The sequence below is a fragment of the Buteo buteo genome, chromosome 1, assembly GCF_964188355.1.
Source record: "Buteo buteo chromosome 1, bButBut1.hap1.1, whole genome shotgun sequence".
Classification (NCBI taxonomy): domain Eukaryota; kingdom Metazoa; phylum Chordata; class Aves; order Accipitriformes; family Accipitridae; genus Buteo; species Buteo buteo.
Genome location: NC_134171.1, coordinates 40,088,530 through 40,110,251, shown reverse-complemented (window position 1 = coordinate 40,110,251; position 21,722 = coordinate 40,088,530). Strand labels below are relative to the sequence as shown.

Here is a 21,722-nt window from a genome sequence, read left to right as displayed (position 1 = left end):
CTTTCTGTGTAAAGTATATCTTGGTGCCTATGAACGGTATTAATAAAAAGAAATTACAAAGTCAGTTTCATGACTTAGTAGGGATGAGAGTTAAAAGATTATTCTGCAAGCATATGTCACTATACGCTGACTCCCATGCTAGTGTTCATATCCGAAAGGTTTTTTCCATCCACTAAAATTGGTACTGGTTAAGTGATATCATCATGACAGAGCTAGCAAAACATTCTTTTCCTCAAGCCAAGGCATGACAGTCTCTGCTTGGTGCTTTTACAAGAGACATAAAAATACTTTGTGATGAAGAACTTGTAACTGACTTAGGGAATGAGGTAAAAACAGAGCGAGGTGGATCAGTAGCACACAGGCTCCTTGCCACAGAATGCAAAGCACAATGAAGTGTGAAAGCTTCAGCTGAGTCAGTAATGTATGAGAGGACTTTACCTAACATGGCTTCGTATGCCATGGAATGGACAATAGCAAATCTGCCAGGAGCCAAAAATGAAATGTGTTGGGCTCCAAAACATACTTACAGTTGGTTTTGGAGCCAAGAATATTTGGTTCCATCTCTGATGCAGCATTCTTATGCCGCTAAATGAGACACTGTTATAAAATACCACGTTAATTCTGAAATTAGAAATTTAAAATTCCCCAAGATTTTCTTGCCAGAGGACTAGCAATAAGAAACAGGCAAGTGAAAATTACTGTTTGCTTATCTTCTTATTCTCCATACTTCATAAATCCAAAGCAAAAAAAATGGAGGTGGGAAGAAGGTTAGAAACAAAAACCCTTCAATGCAGCCCAGAAAGACTGCTTCTCTTAGCCACAGCCCTTCCACACCAGTTGTAAAAATGGCCCACCTAGAAGAGGTGCTGACTGAAAGGGGGCTGTTGCAATAGAGAGAAAAATTCCCCAAGCTGCTCATGGCCACATTTATTTTAATCTTCATCTGCATACCCAGAGCTGCCTAAAATGCTGTGTATTGCTATTGTCTCTTAGAGAGTTAATATTTTGATAATTAATAAAAGACAAATTCAATAAAGGATTTAGACATTTATGGTAAAATTTAGGAAGCATACCCACGGCCCTAGACCAAAAAAAGTTATCTATACAGTCCTCATCTAACCAGCAAGGTACCAAAGATGCCACAGGCACCTAAACTTTCACCCATGAAATTAGATAGAAGCTTAAGCCCCAAGAAGGTGCTACCACCTGGGCTGAAGTTATCACCTCCCCTTCACCTGGAATTCACAAACCATACACCCCAAACTGTCAGCTACTTTGAAGCTCGTATCTACACGTACCACATTAGAACCAATCTGACTTCAGCGGAAAAACAACTCGTAGCAATCTCTGTTGATGGTCAATGTCAACACTTGCTATTTTGTTTATAGATGATTAAAGGTATCACTCACTAACGTAAACATCAGAGTAGAAACATATCAACCAAAGAAAGCAAGCTACTCTCTCTCTCAGAAGACTAATCATCGGCTGCTGACTGGGATCAATCCTGTTGAAGTGCCGACACTATAAAAAAAGAACACAACTGATAGATCAAAGAGTACATAAGAACACAAATCCAAAGTCAGATTATTCTGGGCAAGGACAGGAGAAGAAGGGAGAATTCTACATTCCAGACCTGCTCCAAATCCCATCTCTGCATTTTGTTCAATTAGTCTGTAAAGAAAAATTGTAAAATTTCTTAAGTAAGAACCAGCCTGAGCACTGCCACGCCTTAGATGCTCTGCTGGTCTGGGCCCGAGTACACTGCTTAGGCATACTGAATACCTTACACCACTGCATCCTGGAAATGATCTCCCAAATATTTCTGCCTCCCCACGATTCTATAAATTTGTTTTCATAATTATAGGATTTGATCCATTCAGACTAACACAACTTATTCAGCTGCCAGTGATTTCTGACACTAATATTATGCCACTATTCTTTACAAAAAGAACAGATTTCATATTTTTCACAGAACAATTTGGAACTCACCAGCAAAGAGCTATTGTGAATAGTCCTCTTCCCTTCTTACTTCATAACTGCCATCTTAGCTTCAAACTTTTTCTCCTCTTTTGATTTTGCAAGAATTCAGTCATTAAAAAGCTACAGAAGGTTTATTTGTTCTGGAACAGTAACGGATCAGTCCTTCAGTAAACTACACCATCTGTCTTCCCCTGCATACCATGTTTTAAAGTGACATTTATTTAAGGGTTCTACTAAAATAAATCCAAAACTACATGAGCAACAGCCATATTTATTAATTTGTCTTAAAAACGCATGCTAACGTCAATTTGGCTAAACCTTTTGATTTTGGTTGTCTTCAGGTACTTGGCTGCTGTTTTGGAAATTTCACTACTTTACTCCTATAAGTTCTGCCTTAGTTACTTAAGTTTTCCCCAACAGCAGAGTTGTTTAATATCTAATGAAAAAAACTCTAAATAGCAACTATAAGAACTAAAAGCAAGAGCAAAGGCAATTGAGCCTTTTGTTTGTAGGTACAAGAAAAGAATAACCTGCACATTTTAAACTATCTTTTTGATTATAGCAGAGATTTCACAACTTCTGAAACGTTTAGCTTCCCCAGTTTGCAGTAAAAGCTTCCTTGTTGCTTCTAAGTCTTCAAATATTTTGGGGAAAGGTACCCACTTTTCAGTAGCAGTTATACAAGCTTTCAGTAACACTATGTTCCAGATCATAAGTCAAAAACCTTTACCTCCCAACAATTAATATTTTGAATAGCAAATCAAAACATAAAACAATAAGCCAACAAAAACCTTTACACAAGAAACTCTCTGTGTTTCTGGAACTCTTCTGGAATATCAGGAAGGTCGAGAATTACCAAATGCAAACTGGCAAAGCGTTTATCAGAACGTTGCTGAAGGGCCTGTCCTCCTTGGGCCTGCGACTGATTTCACCACAGCAAATGTACAGACACACAGAAAACCAACAGCATACTGGAACAGAGGTTCCCAACTGCAAGGAATGTCCCCATAGGTACCTTCACATCCTACCTTTAATAATAGTGCTAAACAGATGTACTACAGGTACTCAAGCTGGGTGGAAACACAGAGCATTAGTATGATTTTTTTCCTCTTCTATTCCCTACCTTTATCTGCCAAGATTTTCTTCCCCGAATCACAGACCTAACGCTCAGTAACAGTGGAGGAAAAGAAACAGCACCATCATTACAGAACATACGTATTTCAGAATGGCCTGACAGTCCACACCTCCTTCTCCCTATCCCTTCAGTCACCATGAGGCAGGCCTTCCACCTTTTTAGATCCCTGCATCTGAGCTCCTGTTCCTACTCCCTGTATTTACAGCACTGGAATTTTAGGGCTGGGAAGAGGAAGTTAAATATAACTGAACCACTGCTGACACCTGTTGTCCACTCGAGAAATCTGTCTTAATCAGGCCTGGTGTACTCAATACAGTGAAATATGGAGAAAACCCCATTGTACAGGCTCTCTCTCCCCCCACTTCTCAGACTCATAATGTTGCAGGTCCAGGGAGCAGGAATGGGCGCCAAGTAGGGGCCTAGGACAGGGAGTTAGAAACCACCTCGCAACATAAGCTAAGCTTTGCTAGTACTGCTCTGAAGTGAATTTTCAACCAACTCGCAGTAGTAAGGTGAAAGACTGCCTCACCCTGCAAGCGGGGTGGGATCACCGAGCCATCTGTTAAAGGATTCCAATGGCATGCCCAGCTACTAAAGGACGTTTCTATACAAGATGGTTTACATACCGAGTCTGTATGTAACAAAGTGGAACTGAATAGGAACATCCCATAGGAAACAAGGCAGTGAATGGCAAGGCACAACACCAGTGAAAGCAAGACACAGACATCAAGTGAAAAAACAAGCCTCCGCCTCAAACGTTATTTACCTTTTATTATATAAATGCAAAAATCCGCCACAGCCACAAACACCAACTTCCCTCTGAAAACGAGTGCCTTTAGAACATAGCAGGCGGCAAGCAACTAATTCACCAAAAACGCCCCAACACGGAACCATCCTTTTTTTCCCCTTAGGCGTGAAGGAACCAGGACAAGAATACGGCAACCCCCAGAAGCCCTCTGTCGGGGACCCCCCCCGGGGGATACAGATGTGCCTCGGGCCAGGGCTGTGAGCGACCACGGGCCGCCATCCCACAGCCACGGAGCAGACGGACAAACCGCTGCGAGGACGGCTCGCAGAAGGAAAATAAACCACCCGCAGCTAAACAGGCCACGACCAACCGGCCACGTCTCGTCTTCAGGTGTATGTTTTTGGGTTTTTTTTCTTTTTTTCCCCCCTCTATAACCCAGGCCGGCGCAGAAACACCGTACAGGCTCTTTCATGAAAGTCAGTCACCTCTGACGCGCGACAGCCACAGGGCACAACGCATTTCTTCCCCCAAACTCCCAAGTTTGAGAGGTGCCTCAGAGGGCGCGGGTCTCAAAAGGCATCGCGGCGCAAAACTGCCGGCTAGCCGGCAGGACCAGACGCGGGGGGAGGTGGGAGGAGGGGGCGAAGGAGGAACCGCGGGGAAGCAGGCGGGCAGCAGGCGACGGGCCCCACCGCCATGTCGGGACCGGCGGCGACGCCTGGGAGCAGCCCGACGGCCGGCAGAAGCGGGCGCAGGCGCGGTGCGGGAGGCGCATGGCCCCGCCCCGGGCGGGCTCGTCGGCGAGGCCCCCCCCCTTCCTCCGCGGCCGCAGCCGCAGCCGAGGCGCCGCCGCCCGCTTCCTGCCGCCTCCCAGCGCCGCCGGGCCCGCTGGAGCCGCCCCCCCCCGCCCCTCCGAGCAGCGGCTGGAGCCTGGGAGCCTGCGCGGCGCGGCGGGCGGGCCGAGCGGGGAGATGAACACGGTGCTGTCGCGGGCCAACTCGCTCTTCGCCTTCTCTTTGAGCGTGATGGCGGCGCTCACCTTCGGCTGCTTCATCACCACCGCCTTCAAGGAGCGGAGCGTGCCCGTCAGCATCGCCGTGTCCCGGGTCACGCTGTGAGTGCGGGCGGGAGAGGGAAGGGAGTGGCGGAGGAGGGCCGGGCCGGGAAGGGAAGGGTTTGTCTGGGAGCTGCGGCTCGTCCCCGGCTGCCCGCCGAGGAGCCGCTGCGGGGCGGGTGACGGCCGGGGCGCCGGAGGGGACGCCAGCGCCCGGCAGCGGGACGGCGCAGACGCGAGCGGCGGCCGGGGCTCCTCGCCGCTGCCGCCCCGGCGGGGCCCGCGGAGGTCCCCGCTTCCTGCCCGCCGCCTCGCTCCCCGCCCGGGCCAATGAGGGAGCCCCACGACGGCGCTCCGGGGCCGGGCGGGAGCCGGGGCGGCGCCGCCCGCCTCGGGCGTTTCGCCGCCGGAGGTGCCGGGGAGGGCCCTGGCGTTCCGGCGGGCTTGCCTGCCTGCCGGCAGCAGCCCCGCTCCCCGCAGCGGGGTGGCGACCTGCGGGGGGGACTCGAGCGGTCGACCTGCTTTTGGCGGTCCTGAGGGTGCAGGGACCGAAGTGAATGTAGGGTTTCTCTCCCTAGCGCCTTCTTTCTTTCTTTTTTTTTTTTTTCTGATTAGTAGTTCCCTCATATTTTTCCACGGGTGGCGCGTTTTGGTTTTTGCGAGCTCTGTGACAGTAGGCTGACTGGGATGGGTTATCCTCCTGTGAAACGCACCAGCTGCAGAACCCGTAATACCACATCATAAGCATGTTGCCCGCATGACACAATACGCCGCTGCAAACTTGTGCCAGGGGGACCTTTTTTACATTTTTTCCTACTGTTTTTATTTTTTTAAAAGGAAACTTTGTCGCAGGAAACTTCCCTCAAGTTAAGTGTGTGTGATGTGGAGGGCTGTAGTTTCACGAGCAGCTGCTACCGCCACCCAAAAGCGGAGAGGTCCTTGCTGCTGATTCCTTGCCAGAGCTGCACTGGCGAATGGGGCTCACAGGGTACTGAGCCGTTTTAACTCAGCTAATGAGTTTGTTCCGTTTGGTTTTGGCCAAGTTAGCGAGCTAAAGCAGCTCACGGAGCTTTGGACCGCTCCAAGGTACGTGGCAGGAGTGGATGGCTGGCAGCAGGGTTTGAAAGGGGAGATGAATGCCAATAAAGAGTGGGAACTGCCATCGCCCTTTGGATTGGTTTAATATCTCAGGAGAATAAACCCCGTATTTATGCTAGATTGAGGATTGCAAACTGCATAAAACCAGCATAAAAGCATATTTTTGAGTCTTCCAGTGAGCTTGACATACATGAAGTAGCTTACTAATGCCTAATTTGGATGAAATTTATAGTGCCATGCCAGTTCCTTCTGTGATGCACAGATCTGGTATTAAGGAGAGGCGTTTTACCTTAGTTGCTTTTCTTGAACTTCTGAGAAGTTCTGCAGACCCCAGGCTTAAGGCCCATTACTCCACTAGATTGACGGTGATTCAGCAATGAAGTCAAATGCTTGGTAAGGTTTACTACTTAAAAAGATGTTGCTTTTTGCAAAGGGATGGAAATTCATAGCAAGGCTTAAATTGGGAAATTTTGGTGGTGTTTTTCTTAACTGCTGTCTCCAAAAATGTTTTTCTGCTAGTAAAATTTTTTTTTTAATTTGAGATTACTAAGCTTAGTTTTAATGAAATGATACTTTAATAGACTGGAATAAATGTAACTAAGGAGTTCATAACTCATAAAGTTTTTGTTACGTGAGGAATTAAGGTTCATAGCTGATTGCCAACCTGTTTATGGTATTCCTCTTTGTAGAGGGTAAGTTTGGTAACTTGATAAGCTTTGTGAATACATATGAAAATATCTGCTGTGTCTCTTATTTTCCAGTTTCTTTTTCTAATATGGTTTAGTGTGGCAGTGTCAGATATTCCTCCAAATGTGGATTTGTAATAAAGTCTTCCAAAATGATACGATTTTCCATAATGTAGAAGAAAATAAGCATTTTCTTTGTACTGCTTCTTAAACACATTCCAGCGAGAAATCTTGTAAGTTGTGTGAACTACAAATATAAACTCTGTTTTAATGGTTGGAGTGTTTTGTATGAGACTGAGCACTAGAGGCTTTTTTTTTTTTTATGGAAAGTTGAGAAATAATACTGAAAATGGTTGCCGGCAGACAGCTATGCTGCCACTGGTGTTCCAGTTAGCTTTATATACTTGGGGATAGCTAACACATATTTTACTGAAATGAAATGTAGTACAGTTTAGGTACAGATTTTTGTTAACAGTAAAGTCTACAGGCTATTTCTATAATTTAAGACTACTGTGGTGGCAAGGCCTGTCATTCAAAAGTGGGGTTCCATAATTTCTGGAAGGCAGGTTTTATTTTGTAATGTTGATTATACTTTAGCCAAAAATATTTAAAAGAAAGTAAAGAAAATGGAGGAGGGAAATATGTAATGCATGGAAGAGAAATAATGAGAAAAGATAATCTTGTGTTTTGTTTTGTCTTAGAAAAAATGTAGAAGATTTCACTGGACCTAGAGAAAGAAGTGATCTGGGATTCGTCACATTTGACATTACTGCAGATATCCTTAATGGGAGAAATGGTTTGCGAACATTTTGAAATAAGAACGTTTTGACATCCGTTTTTGTTACCTTATAATCTTCAGATACTCAGGACTTGAGGAAAACTAGCAATTTGACTTCAAACACAAATTTAAAGCAGTGAAAAGTAGTGTTTACATAGCTAGAGCAGTAAAATAGAACTTGGAATAGCTGTTATGTCTCTAGGAGATGACACAGGGCAAGTTGTTTTCTTTCTTTTTTTAATGCCTGTTTTCAAAATTGGGCTCTATAGTGAAGTGCACTGCATCTAATAGTGGGAAGTGCGTTTAACATCTGGACAGTATTACTGTCAAGTGAAGTTTGTATTGGTGGTTTGAGGTATGAATTAATTATAGGGTTTATATAATGTACTATTTTGACTGTCATACTGAATCTAGAAACTCTGATGCACCTTTCAAACTCATTTTGTTGCGAGGCTTTCAAAGTTCTGGCCACGTAATAGCTGCATACAAGTACCTGTCTTCCTTTAAAAATTAAAAGAGATTGTAATCCTTTACTTGCTTAGATGTTAAACTGCCAAATCTTTTAAGATTGAATAGTATGAAACTCATTGGGAAGCATATGAAGTACTACAAATTTATCATGTTACTTTTTGGCATCGTTGCTGTTACCTTTTTGCAACTTTTTTGTATTTCTCTGCTTCCCTGTTAGTCTGGTTTTTACTGGGGAAAGAGGGTTGTGTATGGGTGGTTTTGTTTGGTTTTGTTTTTGGTAGGTTTTTTGACAGTAGAAGGGAATCATTCTTAGGATTTAGGGTTTTGACAAAAAAAAAAAATTCTGTGTTTTTCTGCAGAAGTCAGTATCAAATAGGAGGTGGCATGCTTTACCTCAGGTGATTACACTAAGCCTTGCTTTGCAGCCTTTGCAGCTGGGCTGAGATTCCTGGGATTTTTCCCTGTCTGCTGTTTCTTTGTCACTGTGTTAGGCAAGACATTGATTACCTCTGTTTCGGTTTCCCTGTTTTGGAGAATACTACATTGTGCAAGCAAACCAAACAAAATACAGATCTTGAATGCATGTGAACACTGGATAAACAAGTTAATCAGATTTTTACAGGTGTGTGTTGCACAGGAATAAGAGGGATTTTTTTTTATCAGCTGGAAGCAGGAGAGGTGAATTTCTAGGTCTGAGTTTTACCCCCGAAATGCTTATACATATTGACACCAGAGACTAAAATTCTAAAGTAGATTAATTGAACTGTGTGCAGTGTTATATAGCGGGAGGTAGACCAAGGCAGGACAGATTGTCCAAAATAAATGTTCTTATACAAGGATTAGTCTGCAGTACGTGGACATAAAGATTCCATGGTTTAATGACTTTTAATAGTAGCAGTAGTTTTAAAATTTTTTTTATAAAAACTCTGACTTAATCTTTCATGCCTGGCATAAATAAACCTTTCAGTGTGTAGAGTAGTAAAATACAACTTTCTGGTAGGTTTTTTTGGACAAAATCTGTAAAGAGATACTGGTACATGGGCTCTCTTAACTAATGCAAACAAGTTGTTAGTCCTAGGAGGAATGAAATAAAATGACAGAAAAAGAAACTAGGGAAAGGAAAGGGGAGGAGACAGTTTTCCCAAACTTTTTAGCATACTTAATTCGTGGCTAACTTGTAACAAGTGTTAAGAAATCCTACAAAGGAGGTCTTCAGAATCTGGTTTGTTGTTTTGATTTAGATGATGAAAAATGTTCAAGTAAAATAGCTCCGGCTATTCTTGCAGCAACAGCAGTTGATTATTTAATTCTCTCCTTACTCGCCTTTTGAATTAGCGACTTAAAAACATGATTCAGTCTTGGGATGAGTGGAACAAGATAGAACAGATTTTGAGGCTGGTTGGGGAATCTGTTTAATTTATTCTTTGAGATAGTGGCAAATAGAATAAAAAAGAGGACTAGGAAATAGAAGGATACAGCTAATCTTTATTGTGAGTTAAAAGGTCTTTTCCTTAGCAGTCACACACAGTGCGTTTTATTGCTAAATAAACAGACAAGCGTTTAGAATATCAGCTTTATTATACTGACAGTCTCAAATGGCAGTCATCAGTTCTTTACTGTTGATCAAAAATCTGAGCAGAGTTTTGTTACAGCCTAATAGGCTGACTTTCTTTGTAGTAAGTAGGTAATTAAATTTGCTAATGCCTGGTGTCCCTTCCAATGTGAAATACCTCCCATCTACTAACTTCTCTAATGTGGGTATTACAGGCTCTTTGAACTCTCCACACGCAGGCAATTTTGTATTTATATTGTTTAATGCTATTGTATCTCGATCCACAGTTGAGTACCAGGGTTCTTTGGTAGTATAAATAATCACTTTAAAGATGTTTACTGAAGAATTCTATCTTGCCTTTTATGTGTAAAATTTTATAATAGATCGTCTAGCAGTGGATTATGGTTACTAGCTTGCAGTGTCACATATAGAACTCTTAAATCATTGGAGGAAATAGTTGTTAGATTTCATAAATAGTAAAAAACAAACCCAAAACCTGTTGCTTAAATATGATTAAAATATGTTAGAACTCCTGGAAGTGCTCTGATTTCTAAATATAATGAGATACGTTGAAAGGTAAGAACTAAGATCTAGTAAAAGTAAAACAAGGTTATGTAAGTACAATATGGTATTTCTCTTAACTTGCATACATCTGCAGAGTATATTTGACTGGAATGTTAAACAATTGTTTCTATATTTGTCTGCAGAATATTCAACAAAAAACAATGTAAGTATCAAAAAGAAAGTTGAAGCAATTACCCATTTTGTACTGCAGCTATTTTTAACATTCTGAAGTTCTGCTGGGAAGAGTTAAGGCACCAGCATTTCCTACTAGCTTGGACTGTTTTTACTGGCCTTCATGATTGTTATTTTCTTGACGGTTTAACCACAGGGTAGGAAGTTCACCCTCATGAAACCTAACTTCGTACATTCCCAGCAGAGTCGGAGAAAAGTAACACATCTTGTTCACTTACAATAGTGGACTGTAAATGAGTTTTTTCACTTACTTGCCCTGTCTATTTTACTTTTCCCTGAAGTTCTGCAGTTGACTGCTGTTAAAAACAAGATATAGTGGCTTTTGGTCCGGCCAGGTGTGGTGGGTCCTTTGTTCATAGGTCGCAGAAGTGTTTGCCTGTACCAGTTACTGTAACCTCATAATACATTTATGTTATCTTGTCATACTTCTCAAAATAATTGGCCTTGCTGCATCCTTTAAATTGACTGATAGGTCCCTTTGGATAGCTGAAGGCTTTTTTCACTGATCTGATAGGAGCTATGTGGAACTGCCTATGGAAATAAATTATTTTTATGAAACACCACGCTGCCATGGTACTACTGAATTCAAGTTCAAGCTACTGTGATCCCATTGCAAAGATATAGTGAAGGCTTGGGTGTTTTTTCTTAACTAGCTACATAAAACTATCTCCCTACTTTTTTTTTTTTTTTTAAAGTATCTTAAGTTATTTTGTACATGCTGGTGGATATTGTGCTTGTACTAAAATATTTTTTAGGGTTCTTTATTAGGGTCTGGGACTTCGTTGTCATGTTTCATCTTCTAGATGTTTTTTTTCCACATAAATCACTAGTTCTTACAAATATCGAGAAATATTTTTTCTAAATTGTTCTATAAGATACTAAAAAGACTGTTCAGCACCTAACTATTAAAAGAACAGTGTAAAGTTTCAAATTATTAAGAATATGGGATCTGGCTTTTGAATTGTTCATAATATTCTTGGTGTTATGCTTGCAATTCAAGTAGAGATTTTTTCCATTAAAGTTGGAAAAATGTTGAATGCTTGGGCAGTGTCATGGTAGCTCAACTTAAGTCCTGTATTTGAAACAAAGTCTAAATACTGCTTTAAAAGTGACTTACCTTTGCAATTCAAGAGGAGAACCCATCATACTTTATAAGTCTTTGAAAACTTAAGGAATTTTTAAAATGCTTTCTCGTGTTTTATTGAGCTGTTCTTTGTTTTCATTTATTCTGTGCCGCACTTCAGTGTGTAGTAGTACTGGTTTCCCTCCCTGTAAAGCATTATTTTGTTAAATTAGTTATGGATTGCAAGCATGTACTTCAGCTTCAGGGTTCTTAGATGAACAATGCTGTGAAATTCCAGTGACTGAATATGATTTTGTAAGGTACCTTGCTGACTTAATTACAATTGTAATTTTAGGCTCTAAACCAGGTGGTTCTTTGGGACAAGATCATGTTGAGAGGAGATAACCCAAGGTTGTTCTTAAAAGACATGAAGTCAAAGTACTTTTTTTTTGATGATGGAAATGGTCTCAAGTAAGTAAATCCTTTTTTTATTATTATTCATGGTGTCTTCATTTACTTACATACTTTGCATTTTATATGTTTTTATTGCTGTCATAAGGTACCTATGTTCTATCTGATATTCTATCAGTTTATTGCATCTTTGTAGTTTGATTGTTAGAAGATGACCTTGGGGTAGAAGATAACCCTGTTTCTTCTTTAGACTAGAGGATGCACTGCTAACATGAGCAGTAGGCTTCTGGGCTTCTGCTTCCAATATTCTTGTCTGTGTAGAATTGGTTCTGTGATGCACTCAACTCCAAAGGAGTTAAGTAACAGTGGGGGGGGGGAAAAGTCTTATCTGGAAAATAGGTAATACTTCATGAAGTAACTAAAAATTGAGAGGCCCATCATTTCTGGATCAGGAAAACAATTTGCATTCTAATTTATTTACTATGTGAAGCTGTGAATTATACTGGTTAACTTGAGTGTTTGTGCTGATAGTCTTTGTTGTTTTTGCAGGGGAAACAGGAATGTCACTTTGACTCTCTCCTGGAATGTTGTACCAAACGCTGGTATTCTACCTCTTGTAACAGGATCAGGACATGTGTCTGTACCTTTCCCAGATACCTATGAAACAACAAAAAGTTATTAAATTATAATTCTGAATCCTAAGCAAGATATTTTTATACTTGTATATTGTGAATAAATTTTATTGCAGTTTCTTCTCACATCCCATGCAACCCTTCAGTGAAAGGTACTTAATTTCCTCAGGTCTAACAGCATAGGAAAAGGAAATGAAAGTTCAGGGTTTTTTTTTTTAATAAAACGTTGAAGCTGAAACTTAAGGTAAATTGCAGAGTAATGGTTTTGGGGGGAAAACTGAGGAGGGTTTTTTTCTTTTTCTTTCTCCTGGCCATCTGAGTATAGATCTCCTTTTCTTTTAAATAAACGTTTTTAAACCAGAAGATAGTCTTACTGTGTTTTTTTGAGGTACTGTGATAGTTGTTTAATCTGTGTAGAACTCAAACACACCTTCTGGAGTCAGTTTCTGCAAGTGCCTGAAGGAAACGGCTATTGTGTTTTACAGCATTTTGCTAAATGCATGCTTAGCATGTAAGCTCGGTCCTTTCTAGGACTGCCAACAGCAACTTTGAAAACTGATAGTTCATTAGCTGTCAGTCAGCCTGTAGATCTTGTTTTGAGTGCCATTGATGTAGCCCACATGCAATTCTGTATTACAAAACATTTTAATAACTGTTTATAGTGCAGCTAACTGGGAGAATAAAAAGAAATCTTTTCAGTGTATTAAGCATAAGTCAGAAAAGTAAAAGCTTTAGGTAAAGAAAGACTGTCTACAAAGGAACCACTTGATTTTTACTGGGATATGCTCAGCAGGAAGAATGAACACACTTGTTCCAAAGGGAGCTGGGACAAGTAATATTACAGGGGCCCTTCCGTAGCAAGGATGGGATAGATGTTCTCCAAAACAGTCTGGGAAAACATGTAAGAAATAGAGGATTTCCCATGGGAACATAGAGAAATTTAGACAGATTTACCAGCTTGAATATGGATATGAGTCTACCTGCAAGTCTTCCTGATTTGCATCAACCAGGAGAGGTAGCAAGCAGCGTGTAGCAGTTCCAGTCAGCACCTCTGCTGAAGGAGGTGGCCTCTGAGTGGCTGCACATGCTGCTCTTCGTGTCTTCCTTCGCTCAGCTACAGCTGCAAATGCTTGTTGTCATAGTTGGGAGGACAGAAAAAGGAAACGTGGTACCAGGATTGCCTCTTGGTGGTAATAGTTTATACCGGTCGACTAGTGTTTCTTGCTCGTCTGTATCCAGGAGGAGCACTTGCCACTATCACCCTCCTGACTTAGTTCTTAATGTACACCCATATATTCAAACAAAGTATGGTAGAACTTAATTTATTGCCAGATGTCGAATGATCTGAATGTGCTGGGGACTTTCAACAAGAGCAAACATAGCCTGAAATTAAAAATGTGAGGGTTTTTTAATACTGCAAATCAGAAAAAATAATAGGAAAAATGATGAGAATTGCAGTGTGGCAAGCCTTTCAAAAGAAGAGATGCAAAAGAGTGGAGTGGAGTGACCCCCTTTGTTGTGAGTTCACCTGAGGGGTGATGGATTGTGAGGAAGCTAACTTGCTAAATATTAAAGAGCGTTCTTTAATATTTGTGAATTATCCCTAAGTGACTATTTAGTACATGCCACGTGTTGGTGTATCAATCAAAGAGGTGTTGAAAAAAAATCCAAACAGTGCTTTGTCTTTTTACAAACAAAATTTTGGGTTTTAAGTGTAAAAACTAAAAAATTATTTTCACAGGAATATTTTAGGACAATTTTTCATTTGTATTGAGGATATTTACATTAATTTCAGTTCTCTGACCTTGTGCTGTTTTCCACAGATTAGCATGATCAGCACACTGAAATACATCCTATTTTTTTCTGTGCTTTGATATCAAATATATACCTTGCTCTAAAAACTTAACTGTTATGTAAAACTTTTAGTATAGAAGTTATAAGAAGGAAAAATTTTTTTTTTTAGAGATAATTGGGCAAAGTTGTAGAGTTATTTTGTTAATTGCCAAGTAAGTAGTTGGTTTATTTATAAACTATGTTCCTGAAATGTTTTCTGAAACTTAGTTCTTGTGGCTTGGCATTCAACCACTTCCCTGTATTCCTTTGGCAGTACTCTTCCAATGAATATAAAGGCTGTCTGTGAAAAAGATGCTTTAACTACAAAGATGAGGATCTGCTGTCAAAAGACATCAGAGAGAAATCTACCTTCTTTCCTCCAAACTGGTATATTCCTCCCAGCAGATAATAGCAGAATTTTAAGACACTAAAATTATAGCTTCAGACATGATGCTTGAAGCTTTTCTAGCCTTTCCCAGTGAAGAGAAATTGTAATGTTTAAGGTAAGCCCTTTAGAGGGATGAAGAAGAAACCATCACTGAGTTTATGTTCAAGTTCTTAGAGAGAAGAACTCAGTTTTATCCTGAGGGAAAGGCCAGCATAGATGAGCACTTAAATGATTCTGTAACAGCTTGCTCTTCGCTTCTCAGCCACCACGTGGGACAGGATGCCCTCTGTTCTCATCCTGGTTCAGGGAGCAAGAAGGCAAACTCCTCAGTAGGTCTCTTTAAAGTCTCTCAAAAAGTAAAATGACTACTGTATTTCGTTGTGACAATTCTCAAACTGTTTATAAAAAGAACACTCTTGTGGAAACAAATGACATTTACTTCCTCTTGTCTCTTCTGATACATCTTAGAAAAAGAAGTATTGTTGCCGGCAGCTGATGGTTCTCTTAGGTGTGTTACTAACTAATAATGATGTCTTATGTAGCAATGTGTACAAAAGATGTATTCCCTAGCAACTGATTTACTTAATGGGAAAAGGCTTGAAACCCTTTTGTAGGAAATTAGAACTGAAAACACTTCCGATGCATTTCAGATAGCAAATTTATTGAGGTTCTGGAGACAGGAGTTCTTATCTAAGGACTGAAAAATGCAAACTCTTAAATTGGACTGCTTTTCTGTTTACTGTTGAGAGCACGCAGCATGACATGGAAAGCATGACGTGCAGGAAAGGAAAATAACTTTTCAAAATCTGTATTTAAAGCTCTCTTCCCCTGCATGTAGAGTCTTATTTATGGATTGGCACTTTAGATACTGAAAATAGACATTGAGAAAATAAATACTTCTAAATATTGGTTGTTTATTCTTTTAATAAGTTTCTTCTGAACAATGAAATTAAAGCTAGCTATTATATTGCTTAACAGCCAGATTCAAGTAGAGTTCCTGCATTATTTTTGTATTATAAGTGTTGAAAATGTTACGCTTCCAAAAATGATTTCAAGAGAGGTTTTGCAGGAACAGTTCTGTAAAATGAAAGCTATTTAGGTTGAAAATTCAGATATTGGAGGAGCAATCCTCCAGATTTGTGTCAGAAAATACATTAAAAAATGACTGTTTGTAAGTCTTTGGTATTTAAGGAATGTTCTGCTTTATTTGGTTTCTTTATTTTGGAAGAAAATTGAGATTTTCTCCATTAAAAACAGTTTAGAACTGTTTTTAAAACATTTAAAACTGTTCACGCAAACACACACAAACAGGCATATACTTTTTAGCATGAAGAGTCCCATTCTAAGCACACATGTAAATGCTCATATTACAGTAGTCACATCAGGCATATTTTTATTGAGCAAAAAAAATCCAAAACTTGGCTTGAACAAGCCAAACTGCTGCTGGATCTTTTTCTGGTGCCCTCTGCCACTTCCCTGGGACCATTTTAGTGAATCTGCACCTTCTTGAAGAGATGAGGCACAGGTAAAGAGCAAGTAGGCATTCCATTGTTAAAGTTTCTTTTTCCCTTAATACTGTGTCACAGTAATAATTCCTTTCATGCAAGCTCTTATTTAGTTTATCCACTAATAATTGTTCTTAATTAGCAATTCTTAAGTCACTTTTGTTTTACATGGAAAGGTAGTCAGAATTTTCTCTCTCTCTTTTCTGTTTGTTCCAAACTCCAACAGAGTTGCATTTATGATTTCTTTTTCCAACATTAATGGTCTAATAGTGAAATTCTAGATCCTCTATGCATAAGCTATTGCGAAAACAAAACAAACAAAAAACCTGCCTGAATCACTATAGTTACATTATCCAGACTTGCAAGCTGTTGTTTCAAAATAAAAATAATGGAGCCAAATACATCATGAAGAGAATATTTGAAATCTCAGATACGGTCAAAAGGGGTTATCTGACCTCCTGACCCTTTCCCTCCCGGAGCTCAGTGCTGATGAAGCACACCCAAGTCACCTGTAGCTACCCTCTGCTTTTCAGCTGTATCCCCTGTGCTCGTTAGCGGTGCTCCAGGCCATCAATTCTGAAGAAATAGCTGGCACCCCTTTAAAATCATAAAACTGGCAGAAATGGATTAGAGACAGTAGATGTATTTCCAGTGCTAGAGGACCATGACAGTGAGCAGGCATTTTTGTAATTTGAAGACATATCTATAGTATACCTGTAACTTTGTCAACGGCAATTGTCATGTATTTTGCAGTTGTAATCCAATTGCTTCCAAGTGCTTTACAAGAAAAATCCTTATTTATGATTTCCAGAAAGAGGCTGGCCTTCTTAAGCCATACTGGAAGTGCTTTGGCAAGCAACCCTCTCAAAAATATTATCTGGCGGTGGCTAGAATTGCCTGGGAGGGTGGATGTGACTAACCAGGCTTCTACCACCTGGCCACACAGGTGCTTGGCAGGCAAAAGGGGTAATTGGGGACAGACAGGGACTCCTAATTGGGGACTCCCTTTGCAGAACCAGGCTTTGGACTTCACACCTCGGGTTTTGCTTCTGTGGTGCAACAGAGACAACAGGTACAGTGCTGTTAATTCAGTCTGCTTCCTTGCTTGGTGTTGCTTCTTGCTTTATCAGGGTTTGGGTTTTTTATGTTGGTGGGGGGTTTGTTTTCTATTTTCCAAGTGGCTGCTGTTGTCCTGGGTACTCATGCTGAGGTGAATGAGTTGGATTTGGTACACAGGAGATGTTTCAGAGTGTGGTGATAGCACCTATTATGAGAAAAAAGGGGGTTGGATGTGGCTATGGAAGATCAGCTCAGAAGTGAGTGTTTGGTTTAAGTGTTAAAAATATTTGCCTTTAAGAATGATTTGGATGTAGTTATGAGTGGCTGACAAGGCAGGCAGGCAGAAGAGCTTTTTTTTGTGTAAGGTAGTAATCAAAGATCAAGATAAAACTAGTTTAACTGGGATTGGGAAGTAACTGTCTGTGAGATTGTCTGTGGCTGCTTAAGTCTATTTTTGTGTTTTGTTGGTTTGGGGTGGTTTTTTTTTTATTCTCTTCTACTTTTACTTCTAAAAGGTAACTTTCTTACTGTTTAATTCTTTCCCTCTTTCCCAATTCTGAAAGAAGGAGACGGTCAGAGTTTCCTTTTCTTCCCTGCCCTCCCAGCTCCTGTCTCATTAAATACTACTAGTTCATTGATTTTTTCTTTAGAAATGAGCATAGTAAGAAACAGAGAGTGGCACTGGTACCTGCAACATAGCTGCATATGTGGCAACAGCCAACACTAGCATTCTTCTTTATAAGAGTTGGGTTTTTTTACATTTATAAATGTTAAGATGAAAGAGCAAAGTGATTTGTACCATTTCAATCTGTAATAAAATTATTAAATTATATATCTCATCGGATATATTATCTGAGTTCACTGTAAGGACTATCTCATTTTATAAGCTCTGATCCACTTCCACACGAGCAATGAACTTTGCTTCATTGTCACCTCTCTGTATTGTCAAGTCTCACTCCTAAATAGAATATCTCATTAGGACTCACCTTTTCAAAGGCATTTAAGAGCAAAATGTCTTTGAAGAATTAGTCAAAGGAGCATTCCTAGAGACAGTGAAGACTGTATCAAGATACCTTGATTGAAATAAGGCTTTTGACACTGCCTTCTGTATTGTTAATGACCTATGGGGAAAAGATCCATAAAGGGGAAAATATTGAAGATGTTTGTAAAACTGTTCAGAAAATTATACACAGTTAGTAGCTGTAAGTTTTTCAGTATCAGACTGGAAGACTGTGTTGGAATTCATACATTAGAGGTGGGGTTTGAGGTTATTTATTTATTTATTTTACTTTTTCCTGTCTTTCATGCTATTCACTGTTCTCATTGATAGCATGGGTGATAGCATAGGAAATATACTTAATGAAATTTAGAGATTATGCTCAGCATAGAAAGTTGCAATTGTTTGGAGATTCAAGCAAAGGCAGTCAGTAAATCATATTACATTATTCTTCCTGTGTATCTGGCTCTAGAAAAGTCAGAGCTGGGGTACCCTGTAAGTGTTTTTTGACAGGGATGATTGCCAGGATGCTTTTAGTATTCTTGGGTTTATTGCTATCTAGATTTTGAACATTTTTACACATGTAAAAGCAGAATGTAATATCGGACAACACAAATAAGTTATTTTATGTCTGAATATTTACTTCAAATTTCCCACCACCCTATCCAATTAATCTTTATTAGAAATCCAGGTGCTAATGTCTTGAACAACTGAGTAAATGAATGTCTTGAACAACTGATTAAAAGAAAGGCTTACAGATGACTCTGGTTATTTTTATAGCCTTCATGATTCTCAATGGTAAGATGTTGATTTAACAATCAGTAGGATTATGTGATATTTATATTCTTCACAGCCAATGCAGGTTTCCTGTATTGTATTTAATTTAGTCTTGTTCCCTGTAGGTATCCTGTTGCATAAATCCATGCAATATAAGAACATGAGCAATTGTATCTGCATAATCTTAAGTACAGTTCTGAAAATGGATTTCAGCTGAACTAATTGATACTGTAATAGTCCTGGACTGAGTAGGAAGTGTTACAAATACTACTTTCTAATGATGTTCAAGTGCTTTTTGCCAATAATTATATTTAAAAGGAACTTTCTGGTCTCAAGCTGAAAGTGGTTGGAGAACTTGTTGCATGCAATTTGGAGTATGTCACTGAGAATACTGGTTCAGTACAGGCAGAAATTCACATAAATAAGGCCAATAAATATTTTATACTTCTTGTAGTTGTGGATTTTCACCCTTGGGTTTGGGTCTAGGAAATACATTGCTTGTAATTGTTAGAAATCCAAGAAGATGGATGAAATAAAAATTCTGAACGGCTCCAAGTGAAGCAGTGCTGTGCCTTGGAAAAAGCACAGACTAGTCAATGTTTCTTTGATTCTTTTGCATCTAGAGTTGCCAACTTTCTGTCAAAAGGAGAAGGGGAAAAAAGAAAAGAAAAAGAAAAAATCCTCATGTCTAGGAAACAACTTAAACCCTTGACACTGTGATAAAGTTTATAATCATTCTTATTCTGTATTTGGAGAACAGCTCTCTAACAGGGTGTAAAGTTAATTTTGCAAGAAAGTGTGTCTTTTATAAGCTTGGTTGGAAAGTCTAAAAGCAGAAGTCTGTGTTGTTTCAAGAATGTGCTGCCACTTAGTTTTAGAATTCAGAATAACAACTTTGACCTAGATATAGGTTATATGTGTGTGGGTTTTAATTTTTTTTGTATATCGACAAGTTGTTTGCTGTTTTAAAAAGCATTAATAAGTAGAAACACTGGCAAAGCAACTCCCTACCACACTGTTCCAGAATAACGTTAAGCTATACTGTGTCTGAAATCTCTAAGGTAGAAGGGTTTGCAGATTTAACATTTTTCATTTTCTTAAAATGGATGGTATTTGTCCTTCCAAATAATTAAATCTTCCAAAAGGATATTGATATAAAAAGTTATTGAAACTTTTCATGACATAAGAGCATATAGGTGTTGTGTTTGACTTGGTTAATAGTCAGGTCTATTATTTTCCTCTGTCTCCCATTTTTATAAGTTATTGATCAGAAATTTGAAAAACAGCTGCTGTCTTCCTGAAAATGGACAGTAGGCCATTCCTCAGAGTCAGATAATTCCATGTAGGAACCCATCAATATTCATCAAAGTCAGTGGGTGTCTTCAAATAAGGTATGTCTGGTTTTTTTCCCCTGGATACTTGGCGTAATAACATCATGAATTCATTACTCATGTGTGTGTTTGTTGTTGTTGGGGTTTTTTTTATACTCTCCCTATCCCATCAGGAGGAGGAATTGTTCAAGTAGTATAAAATTTCTGATTTTCTTGTATTAAAGAAAACAAATAATGTGGAACATCCATTTGTATTTTACATAACAAACTGTTACCCTTTCAGGGGGACCCAATAACTATATATGGTATATATGTGTATCTATACTTCAGTGTAATCCTTCAAGAACTGGTCAATACCAGGGAATTTTAGCAATTTGTTTTCAGTGCTGCTTATATGTCTGGGGAACCAGTATCAAACATTGAGACTTGTCTGCTCAATTCTACTGGATGCAATGCCAATTTAACACTCTTGCTCCTGAGGAGCTACAGGAGGTGTAAATGACTTGTTTTCATAGAGCCAATGAGTAAAGTTTTTTGCTGGCTCTGATTTTAAATTCTTTCTGTCTTTTTTTTTTTCTCCTTTTTTTTTCTGTTTGGTTTGGTTGTTTTCCTTCTGTCAAGGAGAACTGCAGATAGTTTACATTCAGAAAACTGCTAAGTGTTTGTCATTAAATTCAAGGAACTCTTTTATGCTCTCTTTTTGGCAGTATTGTAGCAAACTATAGCTTTTACGTTGCACACTACCAGAACTGCTCATTATGATATAGGCCTTCAACAGATGTTCTACCAGATTTTAATTCTGTTTTATTTTTTTCTTTGTTACAGAGAAAAAATAAGAAAATAAAAATAGGTGGAGGCAATAGCTTTTACTTTTTTTCCCCTCTCCATTCCATTGGGTTCATGGTGGTGCTGCTACAGGGCAAAAGAAAATCTTGTCAAATAAAATTTTTGTTTGGAATGAAGGATCAGTTTCTGTGACTGAAGGAGTTCTGCTATTTGTTATCCATATAGGCTTTCAGTAAAGGTCAGCTGCTAACTTTGGAAGTTTTGAGTTGTTTAGTTTTGTTTTTTCCTCTAAACTTTGTCAAACAGAGCATTTTATTTGCTACCTCCATATTAAAGAATTCATAAAATGTTTTACATTTTCCCATTGTCCTGTGTATATTCTTTCCTTATTTTCAGGTTGTGAACCAGCAGGATTATTTTCATTCTGATATGCTGACCCCTTCACACACAAAATTAATTTCCCAATTATGTTTTACCAAGACATTGTGTTACACAGTTGCTTCATAAAATCACAGGTGCTTGGTTATTGCAAAACTGAGTCCTACTTACTTATACTGATAAATCCCAAAAATTTTGAAAAATAACTGTGCAACTCATGAAAGGGTGAAAAACTGAAAGCATTCAGTTTATCAATGTTGGGGCAGTCCCATTCTGCTGCTTTTTCTAGTGTAATATCCTTTAC

General features: G+C 39.4%; 1 protein-coding gene across 1 annotated transcript; it reads left to right on the top strand.

Moving 5' to 3' along the window:
* The first annotated feature begins 4,675 nt into the window (after positions 1-4,675).
* On the top strand, positions 4,676-12,727 carry SPCS3 (signal peptidase complex subunit 3). Its single transcript, XM_075028216.1, has 5 exons — positions 4,676-4,977; positions 7,403-7,478; positions 10,155-10,229; positions 11,677-11,792; positions 12,282-12,727. Exons 1-5 carry the CDS (start codon positions 4,835-4,837, stop codon positions 12,412-12,414), a joined length of 543 nt encoding a protein of 180 aa, XP_074884317.1. The 5' UTR covers positions 4,676-4,834; the 3' UTR covers positions 12,415-12,727.
* The last annotated feature ends 8,995 nt before the right edge of the window (positions 12,728-21,722 follow it).

What these genes read in the sequence shown, in the direction of transcription:
- SPCS3 (XM_075028216.1), top strand. Translation starts at nt 4,835, where the DNA reads ATGAACACGGTGCTGTCGCGGGCCAACTCGCTCTTCGCCTTCTCTTTG. An exon ending in CATTTGACATTACTGCAGAT is followed by an intron (nt 7,479 to 10,154) that starts ATCCTTAATGGG and finishes ACTTGCATACAT; the next exon opens with CTGCAGAGTATATTTGACTG. An exon ending in AATATTCAACAAAAAACAAT is followed by an intron (nt 10,230 to 11,676) that starts GTAAGTATCAAA and finishes TTGTAATTTTAG; the next exon opens with GCTCTAAACCAGGTGGTTCT.